The sequence below is a fragment of the Nomascus leucogenys genome, chromosome 6, assembly GCF_006542625.1.
Source record: "Nomascus leucogenys isolate Asia chromosome 6, Asia_NLE_v1, whole genome shotgun sequence".
Lineage (NCBI taxonomy): Eukaryota > Metazoa > Chordata > Mammalia > Primates > Hylobatidae > Nomascus > Nomascus leucogenys.
The window spans coordinates 99320249-99346366 of record NC_044386.1 but is presented as its reverse complement, the minus strand read 5'-3'; the positions used below and the strand labels follow the sequence as shown (position 1 = coordinate 99346366).

The window sequence follows — 26118 nt, the reverse complement described above, 5'->3', positions numbered from 1 at the left end:
GAATTCTAGGGTCACAGTTTTTTGTTTTTGTTTCTTTTGTCCACCTAGAATTCTAGCCCAGGATTTGGCAGTCATTTTCTGTCAAGTGCCAGATAGTAAATATTTTAGGCTTTTCAGGCCATGGAATCTTTGACAACAACTCAACTGTGCCACTGCAATATGAGAGAAACCATAGGCAGTACCAAAACAGACAGTATTCCAATACAACTTTATTTACAAAAATAGGCAACAGACCAGATTTAGTCTTAGGGCTATAGTTTGTGACCTGTGTTCTAGAAAACTAGTCTGTTGTCTTGTGGTGGTTAGTATGGTAGGTGATGTCTGATGTCACTCATTTTTTCCTTTGTAAGAAACTTGTTTTTTCATTGCTTGGCTTCTTTTAGGAATTTTTATTATTTTTGAAATTTCCAAATTTAGTATTCATTAATTTTGTGAATTAATTGGTATTTAGTCATCTCTTTCATCCTAAAGTTTCATGTCCTTTTTAACTCCAGGGAACTATTTTCAACTATCTTTTTTGATAATCCCTTCTTTCCTCTGTTTTTGAAATTACTATTATAGTTACTTTGGTTCTTCTGGATCTGTAATATATTTCTCTCATCTTTTTATCCCCATCACTTTGAAAATCATTTGGATTTATAACCGAAGTTCCCTATCTTGTCTATTTTATTGATTTGGGTTTTTCTTCTGTCTATCCTGTTATTCCTTTGCCATCATTAAATTTTTAAAATTATTAATCTTCTTAAAAAATCTCTTAAGTGGGCCAGTCATGGTGGCTCATGCCTGTTATCCCAGCACTTTTGGAGGCTGAGGTGGGAGGATCATTTGAGCCCAGGAATTCAAGACTAGCCTGGGAAACCTAATGAGACCCTATCTCTACAAAATATTTAAAATTAGCTGGCTGTGTTGGCATACGCCTGTAGTCCTAGCTGCTTGGGAGGCTGAGGTGAGAGGACTGCCTGAGCCCAAGAGGTCCAGGTTGCAGAGAGCTATGCTTGCACTACCACCTGGGCAACAGAGCAAGACTCTTGTCTCAAAAAAAAAAAAAAAAGCAAAAACTCACAAAAACCTCTAAGCAGTTATTACAAATCTCAGATTATTCTTTTGTATAACTGTGTTTTCTAATTTTGTATTATAGATGCAGCATATTCTCAGATATCATTGTTAAAAGCTTTGTCCTGAAATATGTCTATTTTAATGGGAAATATTTGCACTGATTCTTCAGACTGGTCCTTCTCCCCATCTTTATTGTGAGAGATATAGAATTTAACTTTTAAAATAGTAATTAAATACTACAACAAAGTAAGGATACTTGTGGAGTTGTTTTCTCTTTAAGTAAGTATAATGACTAAAAATACCTCATTTGCCAAGAGTCTGCTTTCGTTCCTTTTGTATATTTTATTAAACGCTGGTGGCATAAATACATATTTACTTTTATTCCTTATGACCTGATGTAGCCATAGTACCCCAAAGTACTGTATGTGTTGTCAAATAAGCTACCAACACTGTTTTTTCATTTTTCATGAAAAGTTTTACATTAAAAAAAATGCACCTGGTGTATATATAGTCAGGGTTCTCAGAACCAATAAGTTTTATATGTGTGTGTGTGTGTGTGTGTGTGTGTGTGTATGTATGTATGCATCTATATCTACATCTATATCTATACTTTTAGGAGCTTTATTATAATGAATTTGCTCATGTGATTATGGAGGCCTAGAAGTCTCAAAGTCTGCTGTCTGTAAGCTAGAGACCCAGGAAAGGTGGTGGTGTTTACTCAAAGTCCGAAGGACTGAGAACCAGGGGAGCCTATGGTGTAAATTCTAGTCCTTGTGCAGGAAATGTGATGAGATGGCCTAGCTCATGCAGTTAGGCAAGAAGGAAGGGACAAATAACTTCTTCTGCCTTTTATTCTATTCAGGCCACCCCCCATCAAGATGGGCTGTCCACTTTACTGAGTCCACTCATTCAATTGTTAATCTCATCCTAAAACACTCTCATAGACACACATAGAAATAATATTTGGTCTGGGCACCCCTTGGCTCAATTAAGTTGATGCATAAAATTAACCATCACACCAAGAAGTACCTCTCCTTTCCTCAAACCCTTCATAGTACGTGCTATATTTCACTTTGAATCTAAGAAGATTATCTTCTATGAGGAAATAATCTGCTCCACACAGAAACCTGATACAGAGCTCTTTCAATAATGACTCATTTTCAACATCATGAAATTATATTCGAAGTTGCAGAAAATTCACTGTTGTATATTGAATGCTACATTGAAATGGGAAAGAAAAAGTTAATGTAAAGTAAAAGCTATTACATATTTTTGCTTCTCCCTAATCTGCTTTATTCATTGGAAATTCCTATTTAAGTTTAGTCTGCTTAAAACAAGCTAGATACTTGATTTTGCATGCAAGACCTTGGCTATTACTTTTACTGTCTCCTAGCACTGTGCTACAGACTGCAAAATATTTAGAGAAAATTCAGACCTCGCTCAAAATAAAAAATCAAAAATACTAGCATGGTCTATACCAATGTTGGATTGCTGGGCCCACTCTCACATGTGTGTGATCTCTCTCATTCTCTCACTCGTGGTCTCTCTCTCTCTCTCACACACACACACACCCCACTCAAAGCTTCAATGTGCATTCTTCTATGATCCCAGTAGATTGTAGGTCTCTGTATTGACTGGAGATACTCTTCCAAGTTGAAGATTTAAAAAAGAACTTTAGATTTTTAGTGCTGATTCTTCATCTTTATATTTAGAAAATTGTCATTTTTAGATTCCTTATAGAAACTTTCTCTAAAAAATTATCTTAGTACATTAATTAGAAATTTATGTCCCACGTTTACTAGCTCTAGTAATTTACTGGTGACTAAGGCATTGTTAAGAAATGTGTTTGGAAAACTTCTGTTGGTTTTTTTTTTTTATGACCATCATTACATTTTTTTCTATTTTTTCATTTACGTTTAAAAATGTTTGGAAATATTTCAGAATTTGATGTTTATAACAAGCTACAAGAGAATAAAGATTTAGCTGGATTACAAGAAAAATATCTACTTAGTAATGAGTGAAAATGAGATAAATTTGTCATATGTGACATGTGGTAATATACATAGAGGCCTAAAGAAAACGTCAGCGTCCCCCCCCACCTTTTTTTTTCTTTTTTTGCTACGTAATCTTATTTCCTTAGAAAGAGCATATTGATTTTACTCCATTGAGAGTTTGGCTTTCTAAAATCACCTCAACAGTTAATTGATGGTGATAATCAACCAAGAATTGTTCTTCATTTATGTAATTTGCTAACTTTCAAGTTCCCATTGAGTTGAGAAAGATAGTGATGATAGCTCTGACAATATACCTGAACCAGTTTGAACAGGAATGTTTAAAAGATGTATTAGGCTATTTTTATCCTGTAGAAACTATAGTTCATAGGAATAGTGAGTTAGGGGAGGCTGGAGAGTGGGGGAAAATGGGAAGTAAGATAAATTGTTGGTGTATGTGGTTTTGCAGATTTGCTTTTTTGGCACCAAAGAGTATTTTTTTTTATCACAAGGAGGTGTTTTTTTTTTTTTTTTTTTTTTTTTTTTTTTTTTTTTGAGACAGAGTCTCACTCGGCTATCCAGGCTGGAGTGCAATGGCACGATCTTGGCTCACTGCAGCCTCTGCCTCTCATGTTCAAGCGATTCTCCTGTCTCAGCCTTCCAACTAACTGGGACTACAGGTGCCTGCCGCCACCACGCCCAGCTAACTTTTTGTGTTTTTGGTAGAGACGGGGTTTCATCATGTTGGTCAGTCTGGTCTGGAACTCCTGACCTCAGGTGATCCACCTGCCTTGGTCTTCCAAAGTGCTGGGATTACAGGTGTGAGCCACTGCGCCTGGCCAATCACTAGCAGTTCTTAAGAAAAAAATGTTTTGGAAGGTTGTGTGTTTGCCCTCGTGTTCTGTGTATGCACACACACTGAATAGGAGGCAGTCCCAGGGTCTCGCCTGCTGAAGAGATCCTGCACACCTACTGTCTGCTTGGCTGTCATCCTACTGTATTGTAGAAGCATTCACATCAGCTCCCTTTTTATTTGGGGGTTGTGCCCAGATCCTAACTCTCAACAAGATGTGTTTCATTATGCTTTATCCAGGACACACTTTCTCACTGCGTTTTCAAATGCCTTTGGGTTACTTCTGGGAAATATAGATTCAAACTCTTCCATCAGGTAACTGTTTTCACCAAATAATGTACAGGTAAATATTTGGAAGACATAAGAGAAAATCAAGGGGACTTAGGAAAAAAGGAAACCCTTGAACTCAAATAGTTATCTTTTTGACCCATGATCAGGTCCTCTGAGAGAAAAAACACAGATCCTTTTATTTATGAGGACTGGACATATTCCTGCTGCTGGATTTGTTCTTAGCCATTAGCCTCTCGAATGCCACCATCGCAGTCACAGAGACAAAAAAGACAAAAAGCTGCTCCTGTTCCTCCTCCTTAAAAAAAAACTTATGAAATTTCAAACTGCAGTGACTGTTTTCTGTCTTCCCTCACCTTAAAGAAGTTTAGGTTTGCCTGCTATTGGTAGTTCTGAGGGGCTCTGTTAGAGATTGTGTGGTTGGTGTTCAGGCGCAGATGAAGAAAGAAGGGAATAGTTTAAATTTGCTACATTTTGTTTTGCTTGAGAAAGATGCAGTAAACTGAGGGGAGAAGGGAATAAGCGATTATTGTAGGCACCTGCTGGAGGGAGCTTTGCCACTGTATGTAGTATTTGTTTTCTCCATAGTTGTTTGTTTTCAGCATAGCCCAATATTTGCAGGGGCAGAAGATCCAAACATCGAGCCTTTGTTAGGAGTCATGGCCATACCCACATTTTGCCTAGCACACTGCTGAGGGTAAGCAGGGATGAGGGCTGAGGTGGTCTCCCTCATTAAATCGGCTTTGCACTAGGTGTCTGAGGCCCAAGAAGGGTCAAGATTTGCTTTTTAGCAGCTTGCTGCCCAGAGACCCGTCGTTACAATACATATACCTGCTCCTCCTGGCTGCGGGCTTGACTGCAGTTCCACGTTGGTTTCCTTCTGGCTATTCCCAAGGCAGCCTTTTCTTTAACATGTATTTCATTATCAAATTCCCTTTTTCCTAAATTATATCTTGCAGAAATACCTCAAAGTTTCCAACTTAGGTATGGCATTCTTCCCTGGTTTCTAATCATAATAGACACTTTTCTCAAGTTTGTTTTCCTTTGTTCATTTCACTGGAAATGAAAGTAGAAAGTCAAATATTTGTGCTAAGGTCTTTATCTTGAATTTTAAGACTTATATTTAAATAATGACAGTTTTACAAGTTCAGGTACATTTTCACTTTGTCTTCTTGTAATAGAAATTGTGTATCTTTATGGATCAAGGTTTTCTTTGTAAAAACAGTGGGAGTTACATTATTGATAACATTTTGAATTTAACCTTTTGAATCTGCAAAAGGTTGCTGTAATATTTTGTTTCATTGTGAACCTCTCCCCTGAAACAAAGAGAAAACACATCACAATATTTGGAAGTTTGCCTGGAGTGAACGTTTATTTTTTTGGGGTGTTTTTCTTTTTGACTTTTTAAAAAACAGTTTTTGTTGTTTAAAAAACTGCAAATGCCAGCCATAAAAATATTCTCTATTCCATCTGCCTAAGGCTAAAAAGAAATCAGAATTAGGCAAATGAAAATCAGGAGCTGAGCCCAGTGATCAATTATGTACACTCTGCCTTTTTCTTTTCCGTTCTAAAGTGTTGTATTTGTTCACTCACTTGTGTAACAAATATTCTGAGAGTCCTACTGTGTGTGACACTGTGCCAAGCATGGGGGTGCTAACTTGTCATAAGCCTGGACCCTGCTTATGAGTCAAGTTTCTTACACTATATTGAAGGAAGCACCAGAAAGTGTGTACAGGTCTATGAAAGCTCAGTTTCTGGACATTTACTCTCAAAGACTTTTTTTTTTTTTTTTTTTTTGAGACAGAGTCTCACTTTGTCGCCCAAGCTGGAGTGCAGTGGCGCGATCTAGGCTCACTGCAACCTCCACCTCCCGGGTTCAAGCGATTCTCCTGCCTCAGCCTCCTGAGTAGCTGGGACTATGGGTGCGTACCACCACACTCGGCTAATTTTTGTATTTTTAGTAGATATGGGGTTTCACCATGTTGGCCAGGCTGGTCTCAAATTCCTGACCCTCTGGTATTTCGCCCACCTCAGCCTCCCAGAGTGCTGGGATTACAGGTGTGAGCCATCGTACCTGGCCCCAAGGACTTTTTGTAGAGAGACAGTGATATGGGTAAATTATTAGTAGCTACCCTTTGTCTACTAAGTGCTAAGCCTTATGCTAAGTGCTCTTACATATGTAAGCTTATTACTCATCATGACTATATTATTATCTCATTTTCACAGTTGCAGAAAGTAAGTCTCAGAGCATTATTTATGGGCATGCCACAGTCAAAAGGCAGAGCCAGGTCTTCCTGCCAGGTCTACTTTCCCCAAAGGCATGCTGTTTGTGGGATGGCACATGGTGCCTTTCCTTGCTGCCGTCATGTGCTGTGGAGGTGGGTAAAAGGAGGGCATGCTCAGCTTATCAGTTAGAATCAGATTTGGCTGCATGTAGCAGAACACTCCAAAGTATCAGTGAAAACTTCAAAATATCAGTGAGATGCTTGGAAAAGAAGTCTGGGAGTTGTATTTATAGTCTGTGGCTGTTGTACAGGCCCCACAGTCATCAGGGACAGATCCTGCCACATAGGCCATATGGTCCTGCCTGGCATCTCAAGCTTCAGCTATCAACTCTGAATTGTAGTCAGCAGGAGGAAAGAGAGGGTGATGGGGGAAAAAGAGCATCCTTCACCTTGAAAGTCCCATTTGTCAGAACTTAGGCACAAGGTCATACATAACTACCAGGGAAGGTGAGAAATGTGGTGTTGCAGTGGGATTCATGGCCTCCTGAATAAAGTTCTTTTTCTGTTACTAAGGAGAAAGAGAGAATGATGTCCAGATGGGCAACCAGCAGCCTCTGCTGCATTCAGCTTAAGGCAGGTTGTGATTCAGTTGGTGTCATGGCCTGAGCTGAGGCCGGAGGCCCACGTTGTGAAGGGTATTGTATGTCACGCATCTGGGATTTGAACTTTATTCTGTAGGTGCTGGGAGTTAGTTATTGAAAGACTTTAATCATAGGAGTGACATGACTAGTTCTATGTTTGGGAAAGGTTGTACTGCCAGAAATAAGGAGGACAGGCTGTCCCAAGGGACAGCCAAAGAAACTGGGAGTGGGCCATCCCTTGGGAATCTGATGGATTCGAATGGATGAGAAATGATGACGACTTTTAGAAATGGAGAGGATGGAACAAGTTCTGACATATGCAGAATGTAGAGTCTCCAGGCTACTTGAGGCTGTTGAGGGACAGTCTGGCTTTGCCATCTGCATGTCATGCTCTTAACCTAGGCAAAGAATGCAGAAGAGAGAGGAGATGTGGGGGGTTGGGGGACACATAGTGAATCCCGTTCGAGGTGGCTCTGGGACCTCCCAGAAATGCTGGTAGATGGCTAGTTGGATATATAGCTCTGGAGGTCAGGACATAAGAGATATTGATTCAGGACTTGCCAGAGTATGGTTTTGGGGTGTGCCTTGATATTACAAACAGGGATCTTAGTGGCTAGGGGATGAGGCCATGGCAAATGTAGACGGACCAAGATCAATTTGCCTTTCTAGATGAGGTTTTCTAGGTGAAATGTTTTTGAAACTATTTTGTAGCCTAGTATAATTTATAAAAGTGGAGAGAAACTATAAATATAAATTTGGAAGGGGTTAGCTAAAAGGAGAAAACAGCAGAATCTTCAAATATATAGAAATGGATATTAATTTGCTAGAATTAAGAGACTACGGGTAAAGATAGTTTTTTTTTTATACCTCTTTTTGCTGTAGAAAGGGCAGGCTAAAATGATAAAGGGATGCTGGAATGAGGGATGGTAACTTTAGGCAAGATAATCTTTTGTGAGAGCTGATATGATCAATGAGAGTAACACATTAGAAATACAAGAATTGTCCTGCTGCTCACCCATCAGCATTTTCAATTTCTCCTTGCAAAAGTAGTAATTAACTTTGTACTTTGAGCTGTATGTTCAGTTAGTGATAAACCATAAATAAAAAGATTTAATTGGCTGACCCCAGGTAAGACTTGCCTCTCTTATGTACCCTTTGAAGATTTAACAAATAAAATTTGAGGGAAAGGTTGATGTTACTTATAGGGTGTGTTAGTTTTTTGGGGGTGGGAAGGAGGCATATCTATGCACAAGCTGCCAAATATTTAAGATAAGGACATAGTCTTTGAATGAAAAACAGGGATATGAGAGGGTTGATTCAGTTAGCCATCTTGGCCAACCCAAGTTAACTATACTTCATCTTAGTCTATGTTGGTGTTAGAAACAACAAAAAGGAAAAAAAAAGCCAAACAGTAGAGCAACAATTCATTCATTCATAAAAGTAATTACATGCCATCTAGCTAATTACATGGTAAATAATTTGAATGGTTTAGAAGGGTGTGAAAGAAAAAGTCCCACCCCTCTTCTTCCCAGCCTATTCCCCAGATGTGACCACTGTTAACATACTTGTGTATCCTTCTAGATATGTATATTTGTATCCTTTTAAAAAATTTATACAGATAGGATCGGAGTTCACATTTTGTTTTGCATCCTGCTTTTTCACTTGTTAATAAACCATAGAACTGTTTTCATAGCAACACATATAAATTTAGCATAGTGTTTTAAATGGTTACATAGCATTGATGTGCTCTAAGTTATTTAACCAGTCTTCTGTTGATAGCTATTTGGGTTGCTTCTGTTTCTTAGGTATTACAAATAAAAATAAAAAAGAACATCCTGACAGGTATTTTTCTGCATAGTTATGCAAGTAAGTCCGTGGGATCAACATCTATCCATGAGATGGCTATGAATTCTGAATTTTTATAGGTTTTTCTGTATTGCTTACCAAAACAGATTATGCCACTTTACGTACTCATCACCAACACATGAGAGTATGTTGACCTCTCCCTGAGTGAATGAATGGCCGAAATAACAAATGAACGTGCACTAATGACCACCAGTTGTGCGGCAGCCTCCATGTGATGCCCTGGAAACAAAAAGATAAATAAGGGGCAGTGGTGTCTGGCCATAGGAGTTCACATTTTGTTGGGGAAGACAGGTGTATGGAGGGGGACGATGGATAAGGAGTGGTTAGGATCAAGGTTTTGGTCTCAGGTGGAGTTGAGTCTAGTTACTGACTGCTGCATACTAGCTGAGTGGACATGAGTAAACCCCTTCACCTAAGCCTCTGATCATTTGAAAATGAGGGTAATAATATCTGTTTCACTGGATTGTTTTGAAGATTAAATAGGAAATTTACATAAAGCTTTTAGGACAGTGCCACTGCATGTAAATGCTTGATGATGATGATGACGATGATGACTATTCCACATGAACTAGTGATTTCAGTCCTGGTGCTAAGGATCCCATTGGGATGTGCCCAGAGTGCTCTGGGAACACAAGATGGAGAGTTCTCTTTGCCTAAAGTGCGTGAGAAGGCTTCAGAAGGGAAGTTGTAATTAAGTCTTTAATTTTGAATAGTGGTTTGCCGTGAGGTTGTATCAGAAGGAAACATACCCCTTTTAATAAGTCTCTCAAGAAAGTACACTGTAACCTGAAACCTCATTAATATATTGAAAAAATTATTCTCAGAAGAAATTCATTGTGGGCATCTGTGTGAATTTTCAACCTTGGAAGTAACTTAATTTTGTCTTATCAGTATTTCTGGTTTTGTTTTGAAGTACTAATAAAAAAAAAATCCTTAAATTTTAATTTCTCCTTGCTTCTTTTAAAAGTTGTGATGGTTAAAATACACTCCTTATGAAAATTTCAAAATATATACTAAGCTTTCTAAAATGTTTTTAACCTTTCTGATTCATCTTTTGTAAAGTGCTGTTCTTTGCCCCATTTCTTTCCGGGAATTTATCTTTCTCTTGGTATTCATTTATTTTCTTCTAGGTTGGTAACAATTCTTTATATATTAAAAGATTAACCATTAGTCTGTCATGTATGCTGCAAATAATTTGTATCCATTTTTTTTTTTTTTTGAGATGGAGTCTTGCTCTGTCACCCGGGCTGGAGTGCAATGGCGCGATCTCTGCTCACTGCAAGCTCCACCTCCTGGGTTCACGCCATTCTTCTGCCTCAGCCTCCAGCCTCCCGAGTAGCTGAGACTACAGGCACCCGACACCACACCTGGCTAATTTTTTGTATTTTTAGTAGAGGCGGGGTTTCACCATGTTAGCCAGGATGGTCTCCATCTCCTGACCTCGTGATTCGCCCACCTCGGCCTCCCAAAATGCTAGGATTACAGGCGTGAGCTACCGCGCCTGGCCAATTTGTATTCATTTTTAAACCTTTTTCTTAACTTTTTGTATTTTGGGGGGGGAGGATACAGATGTCTTAAAATCTTATTAGTAAAGTTTATTAATCTTTTAGGATTTTTGCCTTTGGCTTTATTTTTAGGAGGTCTTACTTCACTTGAGTTTATATAAATCATCATTTTATCTTAGTATTTTGTGTTTTTAAATATTAAAGTCTTAATCCTTTTTGAATTTTTATTTGAATCCCTATGTATACAGGGAGAGAATATAAGGTTTTTTTGTTTGTTTGTTTGTTTTGACATGTAGTCTGTCTCTGTCATCCAGCCTGGAGTGCAGTGGCACAATCTTGGCTCACTGCAACCTCTGCCTCCCGGGTTCAAGTGATTTTCCTGCCTCAATCTCCCGAGTAGCTGGGATTACAGGCTCCCGCCATCATGCCTGGCTAATTTTTGTATTTTTAGAAGAGACGGGGCTTCACGTGTTGGCCAAGCTGGTCTCGAACTTCTGACCTCAGGTGATCTGCCCGCCTCGGCCTCCCAAAGTGCTGGGATTACAGGCATGAGCCATTGCGCCCGGCTGAGAATATGTTTTATAAAGAAATGTGGCCGGGCGCGGTGGCTCACGCTTGTAATCCCAGCACTTTGGGAGGCCGAGTCGGGCAGATCACGAGGTCAGGAGATCGAGACCACGGTGAAACCCCGTCTCTACTAAAAATACAAAAAAATTAGCCGGGCGTGGTGGCGGGCGCCTGTAGTCCTAGCTACTCGGAGAGGCTGAGGCAGGAGAATGGCGTGAACCCGGGAGGCGGAGCTTGCAGTGAGCCGAGATCGTGCCACTGCACTCCAGCCTGGGCAACAGAGCAAGACTCCGTCTCAGAAAAAAAAAAAAAAAAAAAAGAAATGTTAGCCAGGTGTCCAAACACATTTAATGAGTAATCTACCCTTTCCCTACCTTTTCATGAACAAAATTCTTACATATGTTTGGGTGTATATCTGGATGTTTTTGTCTTTTCCAAACTATCTGTGGAATCTGGCTATTTTGGCACTAGTGCCATAGTATTTTGATGAATATAGATGTATAATGGCTGTTCAATGGATTTTAATACCTGGTAGGATGAGTCCTGCCCCATTATTCTACTTTGAAAAATTTAGCTGACTATTCTAAATTTATTTTTTAAGATTAACTTTAAAAGGATTTTGTTAGTTTCTTTTCCAAAATCCCCTTGAGAGCTTGATTGGAATTGTGTTGAATTTGTAGATTAATTTGGGGGAAATGGATTTCTGTGCAATATTCAGTCTTTTTCAGGAATATGGTGTGCCTCCCCATTTATTCCAGGACTTTGCTGTGTTCCTTTGTAAATAATGCTTTTGCTTCTAGTCATGTTGTTACTGCACTGGTCCTGTTAAGTATATTGTTAAGTGTATTCCGGATCAGTTTATATTTGTTGTTCTTACAAATAGAAATTTGTCCATTGTGTTGTTAAGCTGGTTATTTTTGTCATATAGGAAAGCATAGGAGCATAGGCCCAAATTTCCAAATGGAAACAGACGTTTCTGAAGTAATTTTAAATTTATTTTCTTCACAATTTTCTTAAGTTTGATAAAATAGAGTATTAGAAGATTTAATTTCATAAGAAACTTGCATCTTTGATAACATGTTTTCAAAACAAAGTATTCAAGACTAGGTTTTTAAAGGCTGAGATGGATTGAGTAGTTTTCTTAATTTCCAGCAGATGTCAGTGTTTTACAAATTTATTATTAGTCCACAGAGACAGATTTGTCTTCAGTCTCCCAATTTCTATATCCTTTAGTTATTTAATTGGCACATAGGGGATTATCTGAATTGGAAGGGATTTGAAGATCATCTAACTCAGTTTTTCATTTTGTAGATAAGAGAACAGGCCTAGGTGGGAAATGACTTGTCCGAAGTCACAGTCAAACAGAGGGCTAAAACCCAGGTGTTCTTGTTTCCAAAAGACTTTTCCTCTCTAAAATACTCATCCTTTCATGGTTGATACAATAGGCCACCTCCCTAGTGAGGTTTTCCTGTGTTTAACTCCCTTCTCAAGGGAGTACAATTTCCTTCCTTTGTACCTATTACCTTGGAACTTACATTATTCTACCCCTTATTACCATTATTTAATTATCTCTTTACAGACAACTGATTATATGCATTTTTAGCTGACCAGGTTGTTAGGTCCTAGAGGGCATGGATAGTAACTTATCTCCGTGTTATCTATAGTTCCCTGGGCAGGGCCTTCCATAAAGTGAGTCATTAGTAATGACTATTTATTGATTTGGATCCATTAAATTTTGATTGAAACTTTTTTCTGCTTTTTTCCTGTAAAGCTGTTTTAGGTTTTAGAGAGGATTATTTTTATTTTTACTTTTTTTTGAGATGGAGTCTCGCTCTGTCACCCAGGCTGGAGTGCAGTGGCGCGATCTTGGCTCACTGCAACCTCTGCTTCCTGGGTTCAAGCAATTCTCCTCTCTCAGCCTCCTGAGTAGCTGGGATTACAGGCACGTGCCACCACGCCTGGCTAATTTTTGTATTTTTAGTAGAGACGGGAGTTTCACCATGTTGGTCAGGCTGGTCTGGAACTCCTGACCTCGTGATCAGCCTGCCTCGGCCTCCGAAAGTGCTGGGATTACAGGCGTGAGCCACTGTGCCCAGCTGGATTTTGGGTTTTAAGAGCAAGTTTCTCCCCCACCAGAAGAGGACTTACTGAAGCAGATAACAAGGCTAGTTGCGTGAAAAGGCACTTGGAACTCACTGGAAAAGGACCTTATATAAAATCCAGGTACTATTATTTCAAAGTAATAGCTTACTTTATCATAGACTTGCTGTAATAGAATTTGTTCTAGATGGCACAAGGCTCATATTAGCTGGGCTATGAGTCCTCTTAGGCATGCAAGAAGAGAGCAAGCTGAAGAAATAAAATATACCATGTAATTTTATTTTAGTTAAATATACTGAACCAGAGAGGTTGCAGGACTTTCAAGTGCTCATTTAACAGCTCAGTAAAAAAATGGTGAAAGACAGGCAGAAGTTTCCATTTTACTAAACTCTTAAGGCTTGGAAATCATACTGTGCAATAATTAATTAAGAATAGTGGGCCAGGCACGGTGGCTCATGCCTGTAATCGCAGCACTTTGGGAGGCCCAGGTGAGTGGATCACCTGAGGATCAGGAGTTCGAGACCAGCCTGGCCAACATGATGAAACCCCGTCTCTACTAAAAAAATACAAAAATTAGCTGAGTGTGGTGGCACATGCCTGTAATCCCAGCTACTTGGGAGGCTGAGGCAGGAGAATGGCTTGAACCCAGGAGGCGGAGGTTGCAGTGAACCGAGATTGCGCACTGCACTCCAACCTGGGCAACAAGAGCGAAACTCTGTCTCAAAAAAAAAAAAGTGACTTTGAGAGCTCATCTTCTAAAAACGGAGAAAAATAGAAATAGCTCCAAAACACCCTTGTATTTCTGTATCTGAAGAAATTGTTCTTCACTGCTTTTAAGAGTGAGCTAGACTTTTCTTTCTTGAGTACACCCTCACATGAATGTGAGCATAGGATGGACTGCCCTCTAGACTCTTCCCTCAATGCCTAATTTCTTTCTTTCTTTTTTTGTTGTGGTAAGGAAACACGTAACAAAATTTACTGTCTTAACCATTTTAAAGGTACAGTTCAGGAGTGTTAAGTATATTCACATTGCTGTGCAACAGATCTCCAGAATTTTTCATATTGCATATCTGAAACTCTATACCCATTAAACAGTTCCTCTTTCCCCCCTTTCTTCAGCCTCTGGTAACCACCTTTCTACTTTCTGATTCTATGAGTTTTACTACTTTCAAGACTTCATTTAATTAGGATCATATAATTTTTTTTTTTTTTGTGTGACTGGCTTAATTTATTTCTTGATTGAATCACACAGATAAACAAGGTATTGTCCTTAAATTCTCAGAGTCACTAAGCTTTGATTCTAAAGAGATCTGAGATATTGAATCTATAAATAACTTAAACAAATTTACAAGAAGAAAACAAACACATTAAAAAAGTAGGCAAAGACATGTACAGATACTTTTCGAAAGAAGACATATACATGGCCGACAAGCATATGAAAAAATGCTCAAATTTTTTCATCATAAGAGAAATACAAGTCAAAACCACAGTGAGCTACCATCTCATACCAGTCAGAATGGCTATTGTTAAAAAGTCAAAAAATAACAAATGCTGGTGAGATTGTGGAGAAAAGGGAACGCTTATGCATTGCTGGTGGAAGTGTAAATTAGTTCAGCCATTGTGGGAAGCAATGTGACGATCCCATAAAGAACTAAAGACAGAATTACCATTCAACCCAGCAATCCCAGTATTGAGTCTATACCCAAAGGAATATAAATCGTTCAACCATAAAGACACATACTTACATATGTTCATTGCAGCACTATTTATAATAGCAAAGACATGGAATCAGCCTAAATGCCCATCAATAGTGGACTGAATAAAGAAAATATGGTACATATATACTATAGAATATTATGCAGTTATAAAAAAGAGTGAGATCATGTCCTTTGTGGCAACATGGATGGAGCTGGAGGCTATTATCCTAAGCAAACCAACAGAAGAACAGAAAACCAAATACCGCGTATTCTCACTTATTAAGTGGGAGCTGAATGATGAGAACACATGGAACTAAGAGGGGAACAGCAGACACTGAGGCCTCCTTGAGGATGGGGAGTGGGAGAAGGAAAAGGATCAGAAAAAGTACCTATTGGGTACTATACTTAGTACCTGGGTGATGAAATAATCTGTACACCAAACCCGTGTGACATGAGTTTACTTGTATAACAAACCTGCACATGTACCCCTGAACCTAGAATGAAAGTTAATAAAAAAGTTATTGAAAAGTTCCATCCACCCATTTTACAGATGAGTTAAATCAGACAAGCAGAGGTTGCCTACAGTTAGTGAAAAATCATAGGAAGTTCTAATGTCTTCTCCATTTCATTTTTAGGTCCATCTGATTATCAACAACTCAGATGCCAAATCAATATAATATTTAGAAATGCCATTTATATTAAGCTACTGCTGATGTGGATCCTATTTTCTGCAGAGCATTTTTACATATCTGCAGTAAAGAGAGTTTAAATTATATTTTTTTCCAGTAAGATTTATTTTCGTCAATATCTGCTAAGATAGGATAAGCTGATGTATAGATTTTTTTTTTGTTAAAAACTTTATGGCAGAAGCTGTAAAGTAGGGATTGGCAGGGTACTTTTTCTGCAGAGGGCCAGATAGTAAATATCTGGGGCTCTGTAGTCCATACAGTGTCTGTTGCAGTGATTCAATTCTGCTGTTTTAGTGTGAAGACAGAGCATGGCTGTGTCCTATTGAAACTTCATTTACAAAATCATACAGTGGACCAGATTTGACTTGCAGGCTACAGTTTGCAAACCCCAGTGGTAAAATATTGGGACACCATTCCCACTTTTCAGTCTGCAGCAACCTAGCTTGCTTCTTTCATATACAATTGTAGTTATTTATGGTGATAGTGATGATGATGTTGACTAAGAAAATAATGTAAATCAAATTACTATTATCTGTTGACATGATTTGGGAGTTATTTTCTAGACAACGTAGTAGGCTTAAGATATAAAAAACATACTTAAGAAAATAGCATGTTTGAAGTACATCTTCAAAAAGAAGACTGGAAATTTTTCTGAGTATTGATAAAAATATTTTTTTCTAAAGGAAAATAGCTTTGTTCTTATAAAGATAAGACATAAAGAATAAATTTTAAAAAAGCCCAAATCTCCAAGCCAGGAGTAACCACTGATAATAACCATATTTCGGTCTTTTGCTAGGTGATTTTGGTTGGCCTCCTCTAGATCCACTGTCTATCTTTTCTACTTGCTTAGTGGCAGGGAAGACCAGCCTCTGTGGACTACATCAGCAGGCAGCAATGAAGACCAGAGGCTGCAGGGTGTTACCCCTCGCCCCCAGTGCACATCCACACTCCAGTCAGGCAGCCTTCTCATCGCAGCTCTGCGGGTTCTTAACCATGCCCTCCCCAGCCCTGCCCCTTGCACCTTCAGGCCAAGTTGATGGTACAGTCAGCTACCCCAGGGACTGTACCATCTCTCTTGCTTTCTCTAAGCATCTCCATCTCTTTATTAATCTTTTCTAGTTTCCCTAGTTTGAGTGTGCCATCTGTCCCCCACCATGGCCCTGACCTGACTGGTACAGACGCTGCATCCATTTTGACTGATTCCACCACCAAGGCAAATAAGCAGAGCTCTCCCAGTCTGCTTTAATTTTGTAGGGAAAGAACAAAGAGCTTCCACACTTCACTAGAGCTACTCTACCATTCACATTCCCAGGCCTGCATTTCCTAGCTGTATGACTTTGGGCAAATTACATCATCTTGGTTTTCCAATTTGAAAACGGGATAACAATATATACCTCACAGAATTGTTGGGAAGATTAAATTAGGTCATGTTTGCAAAGAGCTTAGCACAGTGTCTAGCACACAGCTGAATGTGCTGAAAGAAATTATAAAAGAGCAACTTCATTTTTCTTGGTTTGTAAACAGATACACCTCAAAGGAGCCTTTTAAAGAGAAAGGCTATTTCTAACAGAGGAATGCTTTCCTATCACACCTGTTTTGGAGACTGTGTGTTTATTTCAGTGAGCCATCACGGCTCCTGTTCTGCCTAAGGCTTGAGCAGTTTCTTATGGACCGCTCTCACCTGCATGTTTTTAGCTGACAGGAGGTGGCAGTAGAGAGCTAGGCCCACCCTTGCACATGGTTTGGGCTGATAGGAAATTTGCATGATAGCTCTTGTAGTGTTAGTATTATGACTCAAGAAATAACTTTCAGAGTCAACAGAAAGAGGATAGGCATTATTCATATCCCCAAGTATAATACGGCTAGAATTTATTGAACACTTACTAGAGTTTTACCTCCTTTATGTAGTCCCTCTAAAATAGATAGCATTATTTTTATCTGAAGGAGAAGAAATTGGGTTTCAAAGAGAATTTCAGTAACTTTACTGATGTTTCTTAGCTAGTAATGGTAGTTATGGGATTCAAACCCAGGCAGTCTCTGTAAAAGCCTGCACTGATAACTGCTGTGCAGGACTGCCTCCAAGGCTCTTGTCCTTGATGTTTATATTTAAAAAATGTAAGGATGATATTTTTAAAAATTTGGTTCCATATGTGCATGATAAAAATGTAAACCGTATAGAATAGTACTATGAAAGTGTAAAATAGTCTTCTCATCCAAGTCTCCTGTTCTTTAATACTTTGTTTCAGAGGTAGCCACTCTTCTTTCGTATCCTTCCTGAAATATCCTTATAGGGGTGAACCTGTATTATGGGTAGAAGGATTGGTTTCTATAACCCATTTTATCTTGACTTCTGGCCTCTTGTCCTTGATATTTTTCTAGGCTCTTTGGATTAGGTAGGAGGAGAGTGCTGCTATGAGATCTTCAGCAGCCAAGTCACTAAATATTATCCACATTTCTTATTTGCTTTTTCAGCTTTACTTAGAAGAGTCTAAATTCCTGTCACCTCCTACTTCCTTCGTTTAAACACATAGTGTTCATAAGGTTGAGCGAAAGCCTTGAACCCATAATACACTTAGGTTTTAAATATAAGACGCACACAGATTGTCTTATATTCTGAATACCTCATTAACTGATTAGCAGAATGACCTGTGTCACCCAGGGATACTAGGAGAACCTTACATGGTGTTGGTACTTATTTCTAATGCTTTTGTGACAAATGTAGTCACTGTATTCTGGTGCAAATGTTAGTATCTGTGTTAAAAGAAAGAATTTTATAGTAACAATGCAGAAGTGATCAATTATGGTGATCATGTCTTTAATAGATGATTCTTACTACAGTGTGTTTGATTCAGTGTGAATATTCCCAGATGGCCAAAATAGGTTGTGAACATTCATAGCAGAAAGAGTGAAGGTATGTTTACAATGTAATTTTTAAAAATTAACAGTCTATAATAGGTGGCTCAGTTAACTCCTCCTTGAGTATGTTATAGATTTGCAGGGAACCATGTTTTTTAAAAACCCAATTTTTATATATAATCAGAAGTTGAATATATTTTATTACTGCAGTCATGTAAATGGTTTTGTTTATTACCTTGTATGTGCTGTACTGTTTTATATGAAGAGTGATTCAAGGAGGTTGTGCTTCAGTCTGTTCTTTCTAAGGCAATCATAATGAGTTCAAAACACATGGTATTGATTTTTGACAGTTCTGCCTCAAGAGCTATCATGAATTATTGGTTCTGTATTTTATTTTAGAATTTCAGCTTCTTTGTGTTTTAGAAGCATGTTTGATGGAAGTGCCTGTGTTTCTCTGTAATCACCCATGTGGCCTGAGGAGTAGGCATGCAGCAGTTGATTAAGTTGACATTTGGTATTAATAGCTTAGAGATTCTTTACATCATAATATGCTTATCTATTCTAGATTTTAGGTGAAGGTAATTTTGATGATGTTTCATAGCTAATAAGTGGTAGTGCTGGATTCAGACCCAGGCAGCCTGTCTAGAATCCTACACACTTAACCCCTCTCCTGTACTACCTCTAAGATGCTTGGCCTTGTTGTGTTTCCTCCATATCTTTACTTAATCTCATTTGTATCTTTTGGTAATAGGAGCCATGTATATTATCCATCTGGAGCAGTAAGCCCTCAGCTTCACCTCTTATGAGCTGAGTCTCTTATGAGTTGAGTCTCTTATGAGTTGAATGACTTTAGGGAGTAATTTGACCTCTCTGAGCATCAGTTTATTCTTTTGTGAAATGGGGATAATAGTTCCCACCCTCCTGCCTCTCTAGGTAGATGTAGTGACCAGCTGGTTTTATTCAGCCTTCTCTTTCCAGGATATGCCATCTTGCCTGACACATTGTAGGCACTTTACAAATGTTAGTTTCTGTGCTCTCCCTCTCTTCTAGAAGCAGGACTTCGGTTAAGAGTTAGGTGTCTCATGGGATAATCTGAACAAGTCACTCTTTGGATATAGTCAGGAAGCTAAAATAAATACAGCAAGGGGACTACTCATTATATCCCTTACATCCTTAACTGTCATTCTTTTTTTCACGGTAAACAGAACTGAGCTCAAATTCTCTGGGGAAAGACAAAAGCTCTGTTCCTAGAAGAAAGGGAGGAGGATTCCTACTGCTTAATGGACCACAGGCATTCTTACAGTATAGGATAAGAGCTGGTCACACCAAACTGCATGGACTGGGAGGACTCAATGGAAGTTTAAGATTTGTGATATTCTGGTTGTTATGATAAATAAGTTAACAAAAAGAGTAGAAAGCCTTTACAGGAATGAAGAACGGTGTCGCAGGAGCAAAGGTGTGCAGGTAGGAAGGTGCCCACATACCTCGTGGGCTCTAACACTTATTTTCAGCTTTCTCTTCAGTATTACAGTAAAGACAGTCCACTAGCTGAACTGATTATATTCTGAAAAGCTCAGGACAGGGAGTCTGAGTTCAGGACATCTTAGGAGGTGACAGGAGCCCAGGCTGCCTCGCTGCCAGAATTAATAAGAATGTTTTGTGACGGTGAACTGAATCCTCAGAGCCTAATACTTCTGTCTCAGGAAGTAGAGGCATTTATAGAATCTTACTTCTTCATTTTTTTTCAAGGCCTACTACCTAGGCTTTTTTCCTGGTCAACGAAGATTCTGCAGCTCAGCGTCTGTCCCCATCTCTCCACTTATATTATCCTTGCCCTGGTGATTCCCTAGTTGCCATATCTAATAGATATTTTTGTGTCCTTACCTTACTTGTCCATTCTGCCACATTTGACACTGCGTCTACTTCTCTCTCCCTGAAATTCTCTTTCCTTATGTTCTATGATGGGAGTTATCACATTGCAGCCCCACGGGCCAAATCTGGCCCTCCACCTGTTTTTGTAAATAACATTTTATCAGAACACAGCCACACTCATTCATTTACATTTGTCTTTGGTTGCTTTCATACTACACAGCAGAGTTATGTTCTAACAGAGACCCTAAGGCCTGCAAAGCCTAAATTATTTACTCTCTGGTCCTTTGTAGGAAAAATGTGCTAATCTGCATTCTATAACCTCATTCTCCCCTGGTTTTCTTCCTCTTTTTTTTGGCTCTGCTGAACCTCTTTGCTGAGAGAACATGTAAGAGCCAGTTCTAAGGTAAGATTGTAAAAGCTCTGGTCAAAAAATACTTGAAATATTGGAGAAACTATACCCCTTTCCCTGCTACCTGGTTCAAGAAATAGTGCCTGAGATTTCTTTTTAAAAAAATAGAAAGTTATCCTAATAAATATAATTGTTGTGAACAGATATGTTGCATTATCTAATACAGTTTTCATGACCAGCTCCATTTTACAGATGAGAAAACAAATGGAAGCACAGAGATTGCAGTAGCTTGCCTGTGATCACACAGCTAAGAAATAGCCTGAGGGCCCATGCCCCTAATCACCACATCAGACTGCTTCCAGAGGGCACTACCGTTTCAGAGCCAGCACCAAATGAAAAGACAGAAGATGTTTTTGAGCAAATAAATGCAGTGTGTGGGGTTGGGTGAGTTTTCCAAAGGTTAGCTTTGCAGTTTTGGAATGCAAGATCACATTGGAAAGCCAGCGAAGCCTGGAGAAAAACACTCAACAAACCATGACTCTGCAGAACAATCTTATGACATCTAGAGAGCTCTGTGCCCACTAGTACAGAATGTGAAGCAAGTGCACACAGGATTAAACAAAATCAGAGCAGGTTGGCTCTTGCACATTGCATTGTCAGTGGATGCTATTAATGAGCCCTTGGTGATTTGAAAACAGGGCGATGCCAGAGGCATATGAAGAACTGTGCACGGACTAAGGTTTTTCTTCTGTCTCCCCTATTGAATTCTGACCTTGTAGTGTGTGAAGGTGTCTCCCGTGTCTACCTCTATTAGTGGGACCAGTGTGTGTGAGGGAAGCTTGTTGAGCCTCTGCATGATTTTTAAGCCCCACTGAGCTGTCACCTTTGAGGAGGAAAAACATCCAGCATAGTGTTCCCAAAGTGTGAGGAGCCCCAGGAGTGTGTGTGGGGTGGGTGATGCATGTGGGGATGGTGGTAAGGCACAGGAAGAGCTTCAAGGGTGACAACAAATAAGTGAAGAATACACGATGTGTTTCAGGGAAAACACTTGGATTTAACAAGTAGCAGAAGTGGGAGCAGACTAGAAAGTATATCTTAAGGACCTGAGGCCAGGAGCAACCTGTGATCCCCATGGTTGAAGGGAGCAGCAGGAACAGTTCTGTGGGCAGGGCTACAATAACAACACCACGTGTACGATGTAAGGACCTCCACCTAGGAAGGGCTCTTTCCGAGCCTTAGTTACCTGGGAATCCAAAACCATTCTCGTCTTGCTTCTCAAATGTAAAACTCATTTTGAAAAAGCAGCCTATACAAAGTTATATTTTTATTATTATTATTATTTTTTGCCTCTTTGAGCCAAATTTATGTACTTCGGAATTATTAAAATAGGGGATGTCATGCTAGGATTGATCCATTCTGTAGGCAAAATATTCATTTTTCAGGGTTTCTTTGGCCTAAAATTCTATTAAAATCCAAGGATGAAAGACGACTTGGAAAAATTATGGCCCTCAAAGAAATTTTCTGTCCGGTGAGGGAGACAGAGACTGTACCATTAACTGTGGTACAAGGTAGACTTCAGTGAGAGCTGTGATCAAAGTACAGGAGTAACAAGAAAAGAGGGAGCAGATTAACTCTCACTCAAGGGATTTGACAACGTTGTTTTCTTATTTCTGTTTCATTTCTTCTTTCTTTTCCTCCAACTGCCTAAATGTGGATGTTCCAAAATTCTGCCTTTTCTTTCTTGTGTATTGACTCTGGTGGGAATCCTGACTATTCTCCTGTCTTCTCTTTTGGTCTCTTTGCTTTTTTAAATTTTTTATTGTGGTAAATAACATATAGTGTGAGATCTACCCTCCTAAAGGTTGTAAGTGTCTGGGAAAGTATTGTTAACTGTAAGCACAGCTGTACAGCAGATCTCTAGAACTTCTTCATCTTCCATGCCTGAAACTCTGTATCCACTGAATGGCAACTCTCTGTCTCCCCCTTTCTCCTGCGCCTGGTAACCATCATTCTACTTTCTGTTTCTAAGATTTTGACTACTCTAGATACCACATGTAAGTGGCATCATGAAATATTTGTCTTTTTGTGACTGACTTATTTCACTTGGCATAATATCCTCCAGGCTTATCCATGGGTTGCATATTGCAGAATTTCCTTCTTTGATATGGCTGAATAATATTCATTAAATGTATGTACCACATTTGGTTTGTTCATTCATCCATCGATGCATACTTGTTTCCGTATCTTGGCACTTGGGAATAATGGTGCAATGAACGTGGGAGTGCAAATATCTCTTTAAGACCCTGACTTCAATCCTTTTGGATAAATACCCAGAAGTGGGATTGCTGGGCCATATGGTAGTTCTACTTTTAATTTGTTGAGGAACCCATATACTCTTTTCTTTAATGGCTGCATTATTTTACACCCCCCACCAGCAGTGTACAAGGGTTCTAATTTCTCCACATCCTTGCCAACATTTGTGGTTTTCTATTTTTTGGATATTGGACATCCTCATGAATGTGGGGTGGTATTTCATTGAAGTTTTGATTTGTATTTCCCTGATGATCAGTAATGTTGAGTATATTTTCATATGCCTGCTGGCCATTTGTATGTCTTCTTTGGACAAATGTCTGTTTAAGTCTTTTTTTTTTTTTTTTTTGAGATGGAGTCTTACTCTGTCGCCCAGGCTGGAGTGCAGTGGCGCAATAGCTCCACCTCCTGGGTTCACGCCATTCTCCTGTCTCAGCCTCCCGAGTAGCTGGGACTACAGGTGCCCTCCACCATGCCCGGCTAATATTTTGTATTTTTAGTAGAGATGGGATTTCACAGTGTTAGCCAGGATGATCTCTATCTCCACCCACCTCTACCTCCCAAAGTGCTGGGATTGCAAGCATGAGCCACCGTGCCCGTCCTGTTTAAGTCTTTTGCCCAGTTTTTATTTGGGTTATTTGGTTTTTTGCTATTGTGTTCTAGGGGGTCTCTGTGCCTTTGACCCCAAATCTCCATGCCTGTACCTGGTGAACTCTACACTCATGTCTTCTGCTACTCCTCAGCTTGATCCTTCTGTCCAAGCAAGTAAACTGCTTCCCACTCCCTACTCCCTCACTTGGCTCTTGCTACCCTTCTTTTGGTTTCTGAAAGATACTTAGACCCAACTCTGACACATCTTAAAAATCCAGGTCAAGTTGAGTTTTCTGTGAATTCTTCCCTGACCACCCAGCGTTTGCTCTCACCCTGCTGGGGTCTCTAGTATTTGTCTCTGTTGCTTTTGGGGCCTTTGGCAGAGGCTGCTGCCGTGCATTGGAATGGATATTACATGCGGTTATATTTTGTACTAACTGAACTGCCATCTCATGAAGGGAAGAGACTGTGTGTCCTCCAGAGGACCTTACAGAGCACCTTGCCGTACTGTAAAGAGGCAGGAATCCTTAGAAACGTTTGCGCATTGTGTGTTCTAGGTATAGAAGACAGAACTGAACTTCAAGCCTGATGGTGCTCTGGCAACAGAAAGAGGACACGGGGAGTAAAGTCCAAATTCACAGTCCACTGTCAATCCCAAGAGGGACAAATGAGCTGGACAGGGACAGGGAGGAAAGACAAGGGTCAGTGACCAGGACCTTTTTAGCAAGTTGGGATTGGAATAGACAGGCAGGTTTACAGGGGAAGGTCATTACTGTAATCTGAGGCATGCTTTGATGGATTTTGGCAGGCAGGGGTGACCAGGTATATGCTGGGAGCCAGAGAGAAGCTGAGTTCACCTCACAGTTCTGCAGGTAGTCAGAATATCTGCTGATAGCGGGGGCCAGCCATGTTGGCAATCTGATCTTCTCTACTCTGAACACGCTGTTCTGGAGAATTCATGGCTTCCAACCCTGGTATATCTTGCCAGCAAATGCTATATGAATGGTTAGTCCACGACTAAGCTATAGGTCACCCAGAAGCCCCTAGGACAGCTGTCAGGAGGCCAAGACTCAGTATAAGGAGGCCACAGGGCGGACCACTGGGTTTGACATGTAATGTGGCTCTTATGCTGACACTGGTACCCCATGTTTCTTGCCAGAGGCTGGAGTACCATTCCCTCATGGAGGTCCTTCACCTAGTGACCTTTATTGCCATCTTCATGGGAATCCCCACACAACCTTACTGCAGTTGGGTTTTTATAGCCTCCAGGACCCTGCCTCCCACCCTGAGCTCCAGCATTCTGTCCTGATAATGTCATAGCCAGTTCTGGTCTTCGTGTTACTTGAGAGGGTTCTAGCCAGAGGACTAGTTGTGGGTCCCCATCTTGTACCTTTCCCTGAGTAGGTCAAAGCCTGCTCTCACATGAGTCTGGGGAAGCCTGGCAGCCTGGCCTTGCCTCTCCAATGGGAGGGGAAATGAGGAGGGAGTAGGCTGTCTGAACTGCTTGGTATGCCTGGCAGTGGACTCTCTTTCTGCTCACTGACCCTGAGAAACAGCTCTGTCCTTTATGGCTCCTCCTTGACCCTCTCCTGCCCTCCAACTGTCATTATCCTGGGGCATTGATTTCCAAACCTGACAGGTATGGAGAATCACCAGGATGCTAGAAAAAAGAGGGCCCCCTGGAGATTCTCTTGATTTAACTAGTTATGAATGAGGCCTGGGAATCTGGCACTTTTGTACAGATATATGTAAAAGATCTGTTGAGGATGAATAAGAGACTTAACTGAGTTGCTGAGTAAGTTTTATTTCCTTTTTTGTCCAACTCTGTGCTTTTTGGATATTAATGGTCACACATTGTTTTTAGAAATCAGAGAAAGAATAGATGTCATTACAAAACAAAAAACACATCCTGAAATGATCTTTCAGAAACAATTAATCCTCTTAAATTTGTTCCTCTTTTCCACAGGGGGACTTGATCTCATCTTCATGCCAGGCCTTGGGTTTGACAAACATGGCAACCGACTGGGGAGGGGCAAGGGCTACTATGATGCCTATTTGAAGCGCTGTTTGCAGCATCAGGAAGTGAAGCCCTACACCCTGGCGTTGGCTTTCAAAGAACAGATTTGTCTCCAGGTCCCAGTGAATGAAAACGACATGAAGGTAGATGAAGTCCTTTACGAAGACTCGTCAACATCTTAAATCTGGATTACTACAGCCAAATAATCAGTGTTTTATATGAGAGTAAAGCAAAGTATGTGTATTTTTCCCTTGTCAAAAATTAGTTGAAATTGTACATTAATGTGAATACAGACTGCATTTTAAAATTGTAATTATGAAATACCTTATATAAAACCATCTTTAAAAACCAATAGAAGTGTGAATAGTAGAATATTAATTAAAATGGAGGCTATCAGCCTGTGATTTTCAGCTTCCTGGTGTTAATGTGACAAGTTGATCTGTCTACTTTGCAATTTAAGCTAAATATTTATCAGGAACTGTGCTCCGACTGAGTGTGAGAGGAAGGTAAACTCGCTGGGAGTGGACACTGTATTTCATTATGTCCTGTCATGACCTGGTCGGTCCTGGCAGGCTCATGGAGACTTGGGGACTGTTAATTTATTTGTTGATATTTGCTTTGGATACAGAATTCCCTAAGAATATT

General features: G+C 39.8%; 1 protein-coding gene across 3 annotated transcripts in view; it reads left to right on the top strand.

The window, feature by feature from the left end:
* The window catches only part of LOC100586327 (5-formyltetrahydrofolate cyclo-ligase), a 52945-nt gene extending 27058 nt beyond the window's left edge, over positions 1-25887 (top strand). For all 3 annotated transcript variants that reach the window (XM_003275402.3, XM_003275401.2, XM_030814888.1), the window contains exon 3: positions 25423-25887. In XM_003275402.3, coding sequence (XP_003275450.2) covers positions 25423-25655 — 233 coding nt within the window. In that variant the 3' untranslated portion in view covers positions 25656-25887. The remainder of the gene's footprint in view (positions 1-25422) is intronic.
* Positions 25888-26118: the final 231 nt, after the last annotated feature.